General features: G+C 45.5%; 1 protein-coding gene across 3 annotated transcripts in view; it reads left to right on the top strand.

Moving 5' to 3' along the window:
- CEMIP (cell migration inducing hyaluronidase 1) overlaps positions 1-14401 on the top strand; it is a 170235-nt gene that overhangs the window by 113182 nt on the left and 42652 nt on the right. For all 3 annotated transcript variants that reach the window (XM_053595324.1, XM_053595325.1, XM_053595323.1), the window contains exons 9-11: positions 135-256; positions 3540-3672; positions 4412-4603. In XM_053595324.1, coding sequence (XP_053451299.1) covers positions 135-256; positions 3540-3672; positions 4412-4603 — 447 coding nt within the window. The remainder of the gene's footprint in view (positions 1-134; positions 257-3539; positions 3673-4411; positions 4604-14401) is intronic.

Raw genomic sequence — 14401 nt, 5'->3', positions numbered from 1 at the left:
TCAACATAGTGCAACCATCAGCAGATAATATCCAGTTCCTATCATGCTTGGGGACTACGCTGAGTGTGACCCCTGAGTGGGTCTTGCTGTCAGAGACAACTCTAATGTGACCCTGCTCTTTGCTTCCTGCCTAGATGTGGAGTGGACGGAGTGGTTGGACCATGATAAAGTGTCTCAGACTAAAGGTGGGGAGAAAATTTCAGACCTCTGGGCAGCTCATGCAGGGAAAATCTGCAATCGTCCCATTGATATACAGGTACTGAACTCACTGCAATGGCACAGAAAGGCTTGATTTTGAAGAAGAGTTTATATCACAAACGGTCTTGTCACTTGGGTGTATAATTCTCATGAGATATGTAAGCCAAAGAGCATCATTCCCATATAAGAGACTGAAATGGAGTCTTATTTCTGCCCAAAGCAAGGACTGTAATTCTCTCCTGGGTCATTCTCTTTCTCCCTGACCTGCTTCTCCAGCCATGGCAGAGAGTGCCCCCGTGCAGGGAGGGGCTGAGCCCAGCCTCACTGCCCAGCTGGTTTCCTTAGGGACCTTGAGTGCACCGGATGCAGCTAGGATCTGGGGTGTGGGCCAGGCCAGCCCAAATGGGGAGCACACCCATGGCCTTGTTCTCCATGGAGCCAAATCAAAGCTAGTCTTCATAGAACGGACAGCATTTGCTCACAATCTCCACTTGCAGCTAATTTTGTCTGAAGGGGACCTTGACTTTCCCATTGACTTTGTCAAGTAAGTGTTGAGTAAATACACAGGCCTCACAGCACGCCAGCTCAGCTCCACAGGCAGCAGGAGAGTGCAGAGACATAGGCAGGGTACACGGGGCTTTCTCCCTTAGGCCGGGTCTTATTCTAAAACAAGATTCCAGGCCCCTTAAATGCTTGACATAGAATGTGAAGTCATTTGAGAAAGGCCATTCCTGCCCATTTTATCCTCTTTCGGTCAATAAAACAGGGACCAAATTTGTCCAACACTTTCTCCCAGAGAATGGAAACTTGGGTCCCAGTCACCTTACTGTGCTTTCACCCCACTGCACCATTGTGGGCTGAGCTTCTCCCTCCGCCTTGCAGGTTCTGCACTTTGTGAGGGTCAAGGAACCTTTCTCATTATTCGGCTTAGGCTCTTCCCTTCACGTGGCTCCAGTGTTATTGAGAAGGATTTATCCAGGTTAAACTGCAAGTTACAGACTTTCTTTGGGTCCAACAGACTCAAAAACACTGACCCCCCACGAAAGCCCATAATTCCCAGATTTAATTTTAATTTTCTCTTGCAACCCTGAATGTCCCAGGTCTAATTCTGAAATAGCCACAGTCTGATCCCTCTAGTTTGATCACAGGAAGGCTAGTTATTTATCAACTTACCCTCTCCAAATATCTCTGGAAATCCTCAAGAAATGCTTACATGGTTTACAAATCCCTCCTGGTGTTTGCTCTGCCAGCTGTCTGGCTCCAGACCACTGTTGATTAGAAGACCACCTCTCTGTGCCAGGAAAACAGCTTTCCTTAGGCATTTCCCACTCTTCCTTTTACTTTGCTCCTAGCACTGACAGGGGCCTTTCCCTGAATATCCCAAAACACAGTTAAACGATATTGAGAACCCTATAACCACCCAGCCCCAGACTCTATGACCACCAGAGTGCTGCCATGTTGCCAGGCCCAATTTCCTCCCAACAAAAGAAGTGCCCTTGGTAATGAATTCCCTGAGTTTAATCTTTCAACTATTTGAGGTCCAGACAAGAATCAAAGACCCAATGACAGTGTGATTCCCTTATCTTGAAGTTACAGCCAGCCTTCCCACAGAGCAAGTGTTCTTTGAAAATGTTTTGCTGAGCATTGAAGACCGTCTTTAATTCAAAACTTCCAAATCTAGAATAGGACCTTCGCTATTTTTTTTTTTTTTTTTTTGCAAAACCAAGGCCCATTGAGGTAGTCATCAAAAAAGTCAGAGTCACGTGCCCCCAGGGTGAGTTCAAGTCTCCCTCTCTAGCAAAATGAAGGTGCGCCTCCCACCCTGGGGAGGTCTGCCTTACTCCTGCTCCTGGCACCAAGCTTTAATCAGTAGTCACCCCCAGCTCAGCTAGAGCATCTCTTTGTGTTCATGAAGGTAAAGACAGGGTGCGGAACATGCTCCTGGTTGTTTCCAAGGCCAGAAAAACAAAGCAGCCTTTGTGTGTTCACATGAAATGAGAGCAAGATTTGACCCTTTTAGAAGGTGTTTAGCACATCAGCCAGGAGCTAAGAGAAAGTTGGCCCTGTCTCTCTGGCTGGCACAGACACTGCCTGAGATGGTGGATGTGAGAGTGTTCAGGAAAAGGGCTGAATTCTAATGTGGCCAAATGGGTATCTGCATGGCTGTCCTTTCAAGCCAAAGGTAATGGTTCTGCTGTGTTCAAAACAATGTTTCCTAAAAAGTCTCCTCCTTTTTTTTTTTATTGGCTATACTTTTCCTTCCTTATTATCCAGCCCTTGTCTCTTTTGTGTCAAATACAGTGACAGCTGTCCAAATTACATGTCTCTGAACAGCAGTCAGAGTCTGGATGCAGACACACCCTGGCTCCGGATGAGCCCCAGCTGGCAGGGATCCTGCCCTGCTGGGAACCATTCTCCACCTGGCCTTGTAGCTGCTGTCTAGTCAGCGCTCCCCAACTGAAACCCTCCCCCATCGGTTCCCTACCCCCAATGCCAGACTTGAACTAGATGCTGGGGATAGGGGACAAAAGCCTGCTTCTTGTCCCCAGAGCCCACAGTGCAATGGGAAGAGGCAGGCATCTGAGCAGAGGACATTAGGCTCTGAGCACCTCAAGGGAGGAGGGGAATGGGAGGGTACATCTGAGTTCAAAGTTTGGCTTTGCCACTGCTACCTCTGTCACTTGACCTCTCTGAGGGTCAGTTTCCTTATCTGTAAAACTAATAGCGACCTCCCAGTTTTTCTGTGAAGGTGGAATGAGACATACGTGAACATTTAGCCTTGTAACTACACAAGTGGTGCTCCAACTTTGTTACCCATTAGAATAATCTCACTTTTAAAAGTCCAGATGTGCAGGCTGCGTCCCACACACAGTCAAATCTGAGACTCTGAGGATGGAGCCTGGGCGTGAGCATTCTTTAAAACTCGCCAGGTGGCGTGGAGCTGTGTCTGGGCACCAGAGGAATGAACACAGTGAGCCACTGCTCGGGATGCTGGTTGTGGTGATGCAAGTGGTGAGAAGTAGCCTCTCCAATCCCAAAAGAGCACATATTGTTGTGACACCCTGTAAAAATTCACCCAGAGATAAGCAGGAATCACTGGTTTGGAGATCAAATACTGTAGGACTCTAGGCCAGGTATTTATCCATCCCGAGACTTCATACTGTCTTTCTTGTGGCCAGACCAACTTCTAGTCATTGGGATGACCATGGGAGGCCAGTGTAAATGGTTTTGCAGTGGGAACAATTTTAGACTTGTGCGTGTATGTTTAGAACATTAATCATCACCTTCCTTCTTTGTAAAAGAAAAATGACTTTACTCTGTAATCTCCATGTCATTCCCAGGCCATTACACTGGATGGAATTAACCTCAGCACCGAGGTTGTCTACAAGAAAGGCCAGGATTATAGGTTTGCCTGCTATGACCGGGGCCGAGCCTGCCAGAGCTACCGTGTACGCTTCCTCTGTGGGAAGCCTGGTAAGCAGCCCCTTGCTGGGGGCAGAAATGTGATCTTGGCTCCATCCCTTGAGCTGTCAGCTGCGTCTGGGTATATCAGTGACACAGTGTTCCTGATGGAGGGCACTTTTGTGACACATGAGCAGGGGAGGGTCCTTGGAGTTGGCAAGAGACAGCGGAACCCCACCCTGCCCTGAAGCCTTTCAGGAAGGGGAAGGGCCGGTCCAAGACAACTAGAGTGCAGATGGGTGGAGCTGACCTCCCCTGCAAAGATGCACAGCCCTCTGCCTCTCTGGCAACCATTATTTTAAATACGATCACCAAGGTGCTTATTAGAAGGGATTGGAAATGGTTGGTTTGTGCTCAGAGGCACTTGGCCATCTCCAGAAGGCAGTTATTAAGGATGGGAGTTCTTTGGGGGGAGAGGTTTTATGGCTACCGTAAATAATAGTTGAGAGGAACTATATTGGTTTTATATCTTGAGCAAAGTGGGTGTGGTGAGGCAGCCACATTTAACTGCAGCTAAGAAGGTAGTGGAAAATTCCCCTGCCCGGAGCTAATGAATGGCTCTTTTCTGGTAGGGTTTTTGTTGACTTCAAAAACCTGTACCAACACTGGGATGCAATGAGCCAGTGATTTGGGTTTGGGATAGGCAAACTTGCATTTACTTATTTAGGGAGGGGAAGGGAAGAATTGCACAGCCAACAATTTTCCAGAAGCACAGGGCTGTATCTCAAGCCTTCCTTTTTTTGGCATACAGTGAGGCCCAAGCTCACAGTCACCATCGACACCAATGTGAACAGCACCATCTTGAATCTGGAGGACAACGTGCAGTCATGGAAGCCTGGAGACACCTTGGTCATTGCCAGTACTGACTACTCCATGTACCAGGCAGAAGAATTCCAGGTGCTTCCCTGCAAGACCTGTGCCTCCAACCAGGTCAAAATAGCAGGTAGGACTTTCACAAACTCTGCCCAAGATGGGATAAATCAGAAATTGTTAGGCATAGATTAAAATCACAACAAAATCTATATAAGTTAGCTATGGCAATACTAATGCTGCATAACAAACCTCCCCACAAAATTTCATGGCAAGAATTTATTTCTTACTTATGCACCTATAGGTTGTCTAGGGTTCAGCTTCTCTAGAGTGATCCTGGCTCTAGGCTAAGGATTGGTTCAGGTCAGCTCCATGTGACTCATTCCTCCCGAGACCTGTTCCTCTCATGGGAAAGGTTGAAAGCTCCGAGAATGGTGAGCAGAACCACTGGACTATTGAGGCTGGGAACCAGGACATTCTCTTCCCTACATTCAACTGCTGAAGCAAGCCACGTGATAGAGCTCAACACAATTGGGATGGGGAAATATATTTCTCCCATCAAGACAGAGGGGAAGGAGTGAATATTAGACAATAATTGAATCTACTCTACCACAGAACTTTACATCTCTCTATATAACTTTGAGTTTTTCTTTTCTTCTCCCAAATATTGACTTTGAAATCTTGTAATTCACATTGTGTGAGATTACTGGAATCACAGATCATTACAGGTAAAAAGACCTCAAATATAATCCAGATCTTAGTAGGGGGAACTATGTATCAGTTGGGGTTCTTTGATGGTAAGTCACAGAATCCAACTCTACTATCTTAAGCAAAAAAGTAATTTATTTGGTAGCTATTCAACTTAGAGAACTAAAGTGAACAACCAAGCTGCAAAAGAACAAGGAACAGGGAGAGTAGCTTCAGGGATTTTGGTAGCAAGAACTAAAGGGCAGCACCCTTAGGGCATCCCTGTCTTTAAGAACCAGGCTCAGTCCTCGGACATAGTACTCAAAAGTCACCTTCCATCTGATTGGGTAGGTGGCTTGTGTGCTCACTGTTTGGCTGGGAAGGGCAAGAAACTTCATGACAGTTCTTCCAAGACTGGAAAATATGGAGAAAAGGTCGTTCTCTAGAATGGTGATATATTACCAGAAAAAAAAAAAAAAAACAGAAAGCAATCATCTCAGTCACATAAATGATACTACACAGCAGTGTGAAGGGCAACTCTGAGTGCTGTTTTATGCCAAGATTTTTTGTGTTTTTGACACAGAGTCTCACTATGTTGCCCTCGATAGAGTGCTGTGGTATCACAGCTTATAGTAACCTCAAACTCTTTTTTTTTTTTTTCGCAGTTTTTGACTGAGGCCGGGTTTAACCAGCCACCCCCAGTATGTGGGACTGGTGCCCTACTCCTTGAGACATAGGCACCACCCCGCAACTTCAAACTCTTGAGCTTAAGTGATTCTCTTGCCTCAGCCTCCCAAGTAGCTGTGACTACAGGTGCCCGCCACAATGCCCAGCTATTTTTTGGTTGTAGTTGTCATTGTTGCTTAGCTGGTCCGGGCTGGGTTTGAACGTGCCAGCCTCCGTGTATGTGGCCAGCACCATAACCACTGTGCTATGGGGCACCGAGCCCCAAGATGCTCTTTACCTGGCATTTACAGGACTCATAGTATGCATGGGGAAATGCTATTGGTCACGTTCTATGAAGAATAGAAGGAAGGCATTTTGGGGTGTTTTTTTTTGTAATTTGTTTTGTTTTGTTTTTTTGGTAGAGGCAGAATAGCATAGAAAAGCATGAAGAGCACAGACTCTGGAACCAGGTATCTGGGATTCAGTTTGTATGCAGTTATAATTTAATACAGAAAAAAAAAAAAGAATGGTAGTTATTGGCTATGTTAACTTAAACAATTATAGAACTTCTTTTTGCCTCAGTTTTCTCACCTGTAAAATGTAGACCATGATAATAACTACTTCATGAGATTGATGTGAAGATCAGATGAGTTTATATGTGTGAGGTACTTAAAATAGTGCTTGACACACAGTAAGTGCTCAGTAAACACAGCTGACATTGTTATTAGCATTAGGTGCAGTAATTTAGGAACAGAATCTAAAGATAGGAAGGGACATGGTTGGCAGGCCAATGGCTGCACTTTGCATATCTTATGGCTGATCAATTTTACTCTTTTGGGACAAGAAGGAAGAGGGAGAGAAGCCAACTGTTTCTTTTCTTTTTTTTTTTTTTTTGTAGAGACAGAGTCTCACTTTATGGCCCTTGGTAGAGTGCCGTGGCCTCACACAGCTCACAGCAACCTCCAACTCCTGGGCTTAAGCCATTCTCTTGCCTCAGCCTCCCGAGTAGCTGGGAAGCCAACTGTTTCTTTCTCTCTTTTTTTAATTGTTGGGGATTCACTGAGGGTACAGAGAACCAGGTTACACTGATTGCATTTGTTAGATAAAGTCCCTCTTATAATTATGTCCCACCCCCAAGAGGTTTGTCACACACTGGGACCCCCCACCCCCTCCCTCCTTCCCTTTCTTCACTCCTTCATTCCCCTAGCCCTCCCCATGTCCTAGGTCATCAATTGTCCTCACATCAGAATTGAATACATTGGATTCTTGCTTCTCCATTCTTGTGATGCTTTACTAAGAATAATGTGTTTCAACTCTATCCAGGTTAATACAAAAGATGTAAAGTCTCCATCTTTTTTAATGGCTTAATAGTATTCCATGGTATACATCTACCACAGCTTGTTAATCCATTCCTGGATTGGTGGGCATTTAGGTTGTTTCCATAGTTTGGCAATTATAAATTGAGCTGTAATAAACAGTCTAGGGCAAATGTCCTTATGATAAAAGGATTTTTTTTTTCTTCCGGGTAGATGCCCAGTAATGGGATTGCAGGATCAAAGGGGAGGTCTAGTTTGAATTCTTTGAGGATTCTCCATACTTCCTTTCAAAAAGGCTATGTTAGTTTGTAGTCCCACCAGCAGTATAAAAGTGTTCCCTTCTCTCCATATCCAGGCCAGCATCTGAAGCTTTGAGATTTTGTGATATGGGCCATCTCACTGGGGTTATGTGATATCTTAGGGTGGTTTGGATTTGCATCTCTCTGATAATTAGGGACAATGAGCGTTTTTTCATGTTTGTTAGCCATTTGTCTATCTTCTTTAGAGAAGGTTCTATTCATCTATTTTGCCCATTGATATAAGGGGTTATTGGCTTTTTTATGTTGATCAATTTGAGTTCTCTGTAGATCCTAGTTATCAAGCTTTTGTCTGATTCATATTATGCAAATTTCTTTTCCCATTCTGATGGTTGTCTATATTTGCTTTGTTTGTTGTCTCTTTAGCTGTACAGAAGCTGTTCAATTTAATTAAGTATCATTTGTTTATTTTTATTGTTGCAATTGCCACTGAAGTCTTCTTCATAAAGTCTTTCCCCAGTCTGAAAACTTCAAGTGTTTTCCCCATAGTTTCTTCATGGATTTTTATTGTTTCATGCCATAGATTTAGCTCTTTTATCCATCTTGAATCAATTTTAGTGAGTGGAAAAAAGTGCGGGTCCAGTTTCAGTCTTTTACATGTGGTTATCCAGTTCTCCCAGTACCATTTATTGAATAGGGATTCCTTCCCCCAGTGTATGGTCTTGTTTGGTTTATCATAGATTAGGTGGCTGTAAGATGTTAGTTTCATAACAAAATGAATAAAATTCTACCACACTTACCTATATCTCAAGAAATGTCCATGGATTGAATTCCCCACTGAAGAGGCACAGGATGTCTGATTGGATAAAAAAGCACGAGCCATCCATATGCTGTCCACAGGAGACACACCTAGCCTTGAAGGACAAATCAAGATTCAGGGTTAAGGGATGGAAAACAGTATTTCAAGCAAATGGAAATCAGAAGAAAGGAGAGGTTGCAATCTTATTCTCAGATACAAGCAAATTCAAAGCAATTAAAGTTAAGAAAGACAAAGATTGTCATTTCGTACTAATCAAAGGAACAATATAACAAGAAGACATGTTGATTTTAAATACTTATATATCCAATTTAAATGTTCCCAGATTTATGAAACAGACCTTGATGCATCTGAGCAATATGATATCCCATAACACCATAATACCCTGGGATTTTAACACCCCTTTGACAGAAATGGACTTATCCTCTAAACAGAAACTAAATAGAGATGCAAAGGACTTAAATGTGACCCTAGAACAAATGGGATTAATAGACATATACAGAACACAACATCCCAAAGCAAAAGAATATAGATTTTTCTCGTCAGCCCATGGCACATACTCCAAAATAGATCACATCCTAGGACACCAGTCAAACCTCAGCAAAATTAAAGGAATAGAAATTATACCTCTTCTGAGACCACTAGGCAGTAAGGTAGAACTCAACTCCAACACAAATGTTCATCCTCACACAAAGGCATGGAAAATCAAACAACCTTATGCTGAATAATAGTTGGGTTCAGGAAGAGATAAAAGAGGAAATTGTTAAATTCCTCAAACACAACAAAAATGAAGACACAAATTACCAAAACCTGTGGAATACAGCAAAAGCAGTCCTGAGAGGAAAATTTATCACACTAGATGCCTACATTCGAAAAACAGAAAGAGAGCACATCAACAAATTCACAAGCCATTTTATGGAATTGGAAAAAAAAAAGAACAATTTAATTTAATCCTAAACCTAGCAGAAGAAAAAAAATAACCAAATTAAATCAGAGATTAATGAACTTGAAAACAAAAAAAAAAGCATTCAAAAAATTAACAAAAAAAGATGGTTTTTTGAAAAAATAAATAAAATAGATAAACGTTTGGCCAGACTAACTAGAAACAGAAAAGTAAAATCTCTGGTAACCTCAATCAGAAATGATAAAGGGGAAATAACAACAGATGCCACAGAGATACAAGAGATTCTCTCTGAATACTACAAGAAACTCTATACCCAGAAATTTGACAATGTGGAGAAAATGGATCAATACTTGGAATCGCACTGTCTCCCTAGACTTAACTAAGAAGAAATAGATCTCCTGAACAGACCAATTTCAAGCTCTGAGATCAAAGAAACAATAAAAAAATCCCCCCCCACAAAAATGCCTGGGTCCAGATGGCTTCACACCAGAATTCTATCAAACCTGCAAAGAAGAGCTTATTCCCATACTGCGGAAACTATTCCAAAAAATTTGAGAAAGAAGGAATCTTCCCCAACACGTTCTATGAAGCAAATACCACCCTGCTACCAAAACCAGGAGAAGACCCAACTAAAAAGGAGAACTTCAGATAAATTTCACCAATGAATATTAGTGATGCAAAAATTCTCAAATCCTAGCCAATAGATTATAGCTTCTCATTAAAAAAAGTCATACATCATGATCAAGTAGGTTTCATCCCAGGGATTGCAAGGCTGGTTTAACATACACAAGTCCATAAACGTTATCCACCATATCAACAGAATCAAAAACAAAGACCACATGATCCTCTCAATAGATGCAGAAAAAACATTTTATAAAATTCAGCATCCTTTTCTAATTAGAACACTGAAGAGTATAGGCATAGATGGCACATTTCTAAAACTGAATTTATAGGGAGGCACCAGGAGAAGCCCGTTCCTAATGACAGTTAGACCTGGCTCTTCACTGGGTGATATCTGTGTCCCCCAGGGGTGACACAAGGTGGACAACCCTCTAGGATGTCAGCTGTTCCTCGGGACTCTTGGCAGGAGTGGCGTTCAGATGATGAGCTGATGTTACCACTCCCTGTAAGATGATCCATGTTCCTGGGGAAGCACCAGGACTGCCTAGGAGGACGAGAAGCCTGATGTTTACCTGGCCTGAGTAGAAATGAGAGGAAGCAAGCCTGGGAGAGGTACTCTGGGTGTGTTCAGACCAGCCCCCGCCTGCATCCCATGCTTGGGCACCTGACACCTAGAGGAGAGATCTCACTTTGAGCAGGTGTTGACAGGGCAGCTATGGTGCTAAGGGTGGCCCTGAGCATGTCTGGGTCTGGGTGGTAAACAGGAGCGCTGCTCCTTTTGGCATTGACCAGCAGGGCAGGCTGCTCCTTGAGGAGGCCCCTAAAGGCTGCACAGAGGATGAGATGGGGCAGCCCCAGGCCTGAGCACCAAGGGAGGGAAGGGTGAGTGGAGATGATACTGGACTCCCTTGAGATCCAAACTCCCTTGGCTCAGCACTGCCTGTGTCCATGTCTCAGTAGCCCACACCCCAGCCTACCTTCCCCTCCTTCTCCCCAGAGGGGACCATCTGCTTTACTCTGCTTGGCAGCTTTGGAGCCTAAGAAAACAGTGCCTCGTGCATGGTGAGCAGCATCAGAAGAGCCCCAGGCAGCAAGTCTGTGTGTGTGTGTGTGTATGTGCGTATATGTGTGTGTGTGAGTGTGTGTATGTGTGTTGTGTTGTGTGTGTGTGTATGCATGTATTTGGCCTGGAGAGGCTCACACTTCTCCTATTCATCCTCTAGCCCCTTCTCTGGGTGTCCATCCTTGCTAGACGGGGAGCTAGGACTCCACTTGCTTCTGTCTTTCCTGTTAGAGTTCCCTTGCCAGGCTGGCTGCAGGGAGGGACACATCCTTCCCAGATCCTCCTTCCTCATTGCCCCCAAATTGCAGCAAAGCAAACAGTACTGTTTGCATTTTAAAGGCTTTCTGATAGGAAAGAGTAATGAAAATGTGTGAATCATGTAAAATAAAATTTCAAAATTTTGCCAACCACGGTTCCCAGCATGTCCCAATGTGGCTGTTAGAAAGCCCTGCTTGATTTTCTACCCTATTGTCATCACCGCCTCCCCAGCTGACTGTATACCCCACATGTTGCTGAGTACTGCCACTACCCATTAGAATTCACACAAGTGGAGCTCCCTGTGATCCTTGGGGTGCTTCATAAACCGCCGTGTTCATGCCTCATGATAACTCGGTGCAGTGGGGCCTGATATTTGCTCTGTGGTACAGATGAGGAGACCGGGCTGGTGAAAATTAAATATCTAGACTCATGTCTTCTAGTGGTGGCCACCAGCCACAAATGGCTACTCACATTTCATTAAAATTCAATAAAATTTATAATGTTATTCATGGTTCCAAGTGGCTAGTGGCTACCACACTGGACAACACAGAATAGAGCATTTCCTTCCTCACAGAAATTCTGGTTAGTGGTGCTGGTGTCGGCCAAGCCAGTCCACACCTGAGGGATCAAACTCAGAGCCAAGACTCCAAGGCTATGCATGCGGATGCATCCCTTCTCCACGAAGGCCCTTTATCTCATGACTTCAGGGGTACCCTGGGGAGCTCTGTGGTTTAAGTCAGCCCCTGCAGGACCCTCCAGCCCGAGTCTCTCTGGGCCTGCCTGAACATCCAATGGTCTGACGAGGCCAGGCCTCGTGTCCACCTCCACTGTACTCGCTGGGTCCTGCTAGGTCTGAGCTACAAATGCATGTGTGGGTTCATCCCAAGTCTTTGACCCCAGGGTGCCTAGACCCGGCCTGCCCTGGCTCTGGAGGTGTGGGATGGGGGGTCCTGCAGGGTAAAACTAGGAAAGGTTAATATTTGCACCCTGGGTGGGGGGCAGCTGCGGCTTCCCATCAGGGTGCTATGGCCTTTCTGCTTTATTTGGGATGAATCTGGCTTTTCCCTAGCTGGGCTTTATGTGTCAATGCTTGGAGAAGGAAGGGAGGGTGGAGGCCGGTGGGAGCATTTAGTAGGCAGGATGGGATGTGAGTCAGCCCTGCTCACAGCTTCCCTCCACAGCCATCTGGGAGTGGTCTGTGAATGCCACAGCAGGACAGATAAACTGGCTGTCGCAGCTGGTGATGATGGCAAGGATCTGCAAAGGTCCTGACAGGAGCTCCTGGTTGGGGGAGGCTGTGAGACTGAGGCATTCTTGCCGCTCTCGCTCCGTCTTATGTTCACTTGGCTCATGGGTCTGGTAAGTGTAATCCCTCCATCCTCTCAGATGTCACTCCTACATCCTGCCCAGTTTTCCCCATGATACAAAGCTACCAAATCCTCTACTGATGGCGGGACACTAGTGGTGGGAAGCCTGGGTCCAGGCTTTACTGGAGGCGATGCCAGTGCCGGCTGCATGGGTCACTTCTGTTACAATGGCCTCCCATCATGTGCTGGGGCAGTTTTAAGCACTGAGATTAACTGTCCAAGACAGGATCCCCCAGGAAGGCCCTCTGACCATCCTTAGGAGCCACTGGTCAGTGTCCTGCCTGGGCACTGTATTTTTAGGGGGATGTATACAAATTGAGAGAATCCCCCAGGGTGTGTGTACTGTGCAGGGTGTCAGGAGACTGAGGATGTGCGACCTGTAGGCAGGAAGACTTGGCCTAGGGTCTTGGCTCTGCTTATGTTCAGTTGGCTCACAGGAGGAAGCTGGGTGCTGCAGGAACACTGGGAAGGAAGGGCCGTGCTCAGCCTGGCCAGGCAGGACTCCAGTGAGGTGCCCTGGATTTGCTCCTTGGACAAGGCTGGCCCAGGTCAGATAGCCACACAGATGGAAGCTCTGGGAGGTAAAATGGCAAAGTGTACTCGAGGAAGGATTACAGTGTGGTCTGCTTGGGGCAGAAGGCTGCGTGCGAGTGACAGGCAATGAGTCCACAAGGAGCGGGGATTGGGTTTACTTCATCGACTCCTCAGCCTGGCAGGGAGGAAGTGGAGCTGCTCAGAGCTGCCTGGGAAATCCCTGTTGCTTTCTGTAGCCTGTTTCCTCAATATGCCCCACCCTTTGGGGGTCATCCCTTTGGGAAGTTTGCCCTATACTGAGCCGCTCAGGCCCCCTGGGGGGCTCCTATCACTTGCCTTGGGCAGTTTCTGGCAGTTCTGAGCTTCCTCAGGGGTGCTGGGAGTCAGTTCTTCCTCTGCACCCTCCAACTGCCCAAGGGAGCCTTGCTCGGTTGAGAAACCTTTGAGAGAGTTCTTGGCACTGTCCGGAAAGGGCCCATTTTTACTGACCTTTACCTGCAGGGAACATTGAATTAGGGAGGTTTGGGAGACCAGGAAAGGCAGAGGTGCAGAAAATTCTTTGGTCTTTATATCAATTGCCAAGTTCTTTCATGGACAGGGAAAAAGCAGAGAAGGAAGATGTGTCTGGACAGAATTAGACGTGCAAGAAGTGAGATGCATGTGTGTGACCAAAGAGAGAGGTGGTGGCAGCAGATGGCGATGCAGGATTGCGCTCTGTGAGAGGACAGGGAAGGACGGATGCTTAGGTGGCAAGAGCCTCCGACAGCGGTGTGGTTCTGAGAGAGCACAGTGGCCAATTGGAGCTGTGGAGCAAAGCCTGCCATCAGGGGAGTCTTGCGGTTGGTGGGGGGCAGAAACAGCATGGTATTGGCACAAAAACAGAGAAGTAGATGTCTGGAACAGAATAGAGAACCAAGAGATGAATCCAGCTACTTACTGGTATTTGATCTTTGACAAGCCAATTAAAAACATTCAGTGGGGGAAGATTCCCTATTTAACAAATGGTGCTGGGTGAACTGGCTGGCAAACTGTAGAAGACTGAAACTGGACCCACACCTTTCACCATTAACTAAGATAGACTCTCACTGGATTAAAGATTTAAACTTAAGACATGAAACTATAAAAATACTAGAAGAGAGTGCAGGGAAAACCCTTTAAGAAATCAGTCTGGGTGAGTATTTTATGAGTAGGACCCCCTGAGCAATTGAAGCAGCTTCAAAAATACACTACTGGGACCTGATCAAACTAAAAAGCTTCTGCACAGCCAAGAACACAGTAAGTAATGCAAGCAGAGAGTCATCAGAATGGGAGAAGATATTTGCAGGTTATGTCTCCGACAAAGGTTTAATAACCAGAATCCACAGAGAACTCAAACGTATAAGCAAGAAAAGAACAAGGGATCCCATCGCAGGCTGGGCAACGGACTTGAAGAGAAACTTCT

This window comes from Nycticebus coucang, chromosome 6, assembly GCF_027406575.1.
Source record: "Nycticebus coucang isolate mNycCou1 chromosome 6, mNycCou1.pri, whole genome shotgun sequence".
NCBI lineage: Eukaryota > Metazoa > Chordata > Mammalia > Primates > Lorisidae > Nycticebus > Nycticebus coucang.
Note: the sequence above shows the minus strand (reverse complement) of the source record. Positions and strands in the feature narration are given on the sequence as shown.